The 2,602-nt window shown below is 46.8% G+C and overlaps 1 protein-coding gene across 1 annotated transcript; it reads left to right on the top strand.

Annotated features, from left to right (window-relative positions):
• Positions 1–808: 808 nt before the first annotated feature.
• Positions 809–1,944, top strand: LOC106600458 (RNA-binding protein 12B-like). Its single transcript, XM_014191819.2, has one exon. The coding sequence runs from the start codon at positions 835–837 to the stop codon at positions 1,927–1,929; it is 1,095 nt and encodes a 364-aa protein (XP_014047294.2). The 5' UTR covers positions 809–834; the 3' UTR covers positions 1,930–1,944.
• Positions 1,945–2,602: the final 658 nt, after the last annotated feature.

The following is a 2,602-nucleotide window of genomic DNA, read 5'->3' as shown; positions in this document are numbered from 1 at the left end:
TGGAAGAACTTGACTGGTCTGCACAGAGCCCTGACCTCAACACCGTTGAACACCTTTGGGATGAATTGGAATGCAGACTGCGAGGCAATCCTAATTGCCCGACCTCACCAATGCTCTTGTGGCTGAATGCAAGCAATTCCCCGCAGCAATGTGCCAACGTCTAGTGGAAATCCTTCCCAGAAGACTGGAGGCTGTTATATCAGCGAAGGGGGGACCAACTCCATATTAATGCCTGTGGTTTTGGAATGACATGTTCGACGAGCAGGTGTCCACATACTTTTGGTCATGTAGTGTATATGTGACTTAACGAAGGAGAATATTGCATGAAACTTGTGAACTTTTTAACACTTGATTGAATTGAATAGTTGTAAAGTGAAGCCTGGAATTGTAGATTGGAAGCCTGCCATTATACTATGGTGAAGGCTCATACCTGATGCATTTAATGTATGCACAGCTGATTTGAGATGGAACAATCCGTGAAAGGGACATCCAGTTTAATGGTTGAACTTTGTCACTCCTGGAGACGACATACTAATCTTTCAGATGTTAGAATCTCCGACCTACCGTTGTTGCCTGTAGGCCTGTACATTTTTTTATGGTGTTTCCATTTTGTAGTGGCCTAAGTGTCGTATTGGGACCTTCAGATTTGTGCACAGCGTAATCCTTTCAGAACGTTTTCAGTTGCTGTTTTCATTCTCAAGGTGTCACCTGTTTTGGTGATGTTATAGTGGAATGGTCTGGAGAGCATTGGTGAGCTGGACACAGGACTGTTCTGCAATAATGCTATTATGTACCCCTCTGTCTACAGGTGCTGTTGTTTGTGCTGTTGTCGGAATGGCGGTGGTCATCCATTTACAGGGGCTCACAATCACTGCAGGTTCTGAGGACGTTCGCAATTTCTTCACTGGCCTCAAAATCCCAGATGGTGGGGTGCACATTATTGGTGGGGAGAGTGAGGAGGCTTTCATAATCTTTGCTTCCGATGAAGACGCGAGGCGGGCGATGACCCGTTCGGAGGGATCCATCAAAGGTTCTCCGGTTCGCTTACGGCTGAGCAGCAAGTCAGAAATGGAGGCTGTTCTCAAGCAAAGTATAAAACCTGAGGTGACCAAAAAGAGGCCGTATAAGGAAGGTTCCAGAAGACCGGAAAGAGAAGGCAGGAATGAGGAATCTAGAAGAAAAGAGCGCGTGGAGATGGGCAGTAGATCAGTGTCTTACAGTAACGTACGTAGTCACGCCCGAAAGCCTTCCTCACAGCCAAGCTGTCAAGATGACTTGTATTTGTTTTTGCAAGACATGCCTTTTACTACGACCGAAGAGGAAGTGAGAAAATTCTTTGACGGATTAGTGGTGGAGGACATTATTATGATGAGAAATGAACGCGGCCAACAAAATGGGAGAGGAATTGTCAAGTTCAAATCCAGACTGGATGCTAGAGAGGGTCTGAGAAGACATCGGCATTACATGGGAACGAGGTTTGTGAAAATCTATGCAAGCTCAGAAAAGCAGTGGGTTAAGGCAGGTGGTGGTACGGAACCTGCTAAAGACAGCAGTGATAAGTTTAGAAGAGGGCCTTCGTCAGCTCACACTGAGAGGTATCCTCCAGACCGTGCTAGGTCTTACTCACCAGTGGCCGACAGGTCTACAAAGTCCAATTCTCCTGCCAATGAGGAGTTCTGTGTCTTGGTGGAAAACCTTCCCTACTTAGTGGAGAAGAGGGACATAAAGGAGATCTTCCGTCATGCAGACCTCAAGTATGATCAGATCCTTCACCTCCTTGACAAGTATGGGTCAGAGACAAGGTCTGCATTCGTGCTGTTCAGAAGCCTGAGGGACTACGGTGCTGCCTTGACTCTTCACAAGCATATATTTCTGAAACGAATTGTGTACATCTCTCCTATCTCGAAGAGAAAATGGTCGCCATGCTAGAATCTGGGGGAAATCTAATGGATGGTGCACCACCCTCTAAAAGGTCTTACAGCAGATCTCAGGAAAGGCTTCCAAGAGAGACCAAGAAGGATGTGTATGAATCTGATAAGATTTGCCTGTATGTGCGAAACCTGCCTTTAGACGTGCGCAAAGTTGAGATTGTGGACTTCTTCCTAGGCTTCAGGATCTCCGAGGAGACTGTTGTTTTGCTGCTTGACCATAAGGGCAATGGGCTTGGAGAGGCTTTTGTGATCTTTCAGACTGAGGAGGAGGCTATGAGGGCACAGTCTCTGAATGGGCAAGGGTTTCTTGGAACAAATGTCATCCTGAAATGCATTTCTCTGGCTCAGATGCGTGAATTTGGTGTTGGTGAACCTGCAGTGACAGAGCAACAGATGGAGAGAAGCTCAGAGAGGTACTTGGCCAGGAACAGTGAGGCGATGTCCCATCTGTACACTGATTACAGGGTCAACCCTGATATAGGCCATCTTCCTATGAACGACCTGCAGGTTCATATTGATGGAGGCAGCAGTCTGGGTCTGGATTCTCACATGATGGAAAACCCTGTTCTGCTTGATAACAGGGGCAATGGCTCTGCTCATAGACATGAAGGCTATGGACCTTCTGCACCGCAGCAGTTTGATGATCCAACAACCCTGACACTGGTTAATAT

Source organism: Salmo salar, chromosome ssa02 (genome assembly GCF_905237065.1).
Source record: "Salmo salar chromosome ssa02, Ssal_v3.1, whole genome shotgun sequence".
Lineage (NCBI taxonomy): Eukaryota > Metazoa > Chordata > Actinopteri > Salmoniformes > Salmonidae > Salmo > Salmo salar.
The sequence above is the reverse complement of the archived record's forward strand: the minus strand, read 5'-3'. Positions and strand labels throughout refer to the sequence as shown.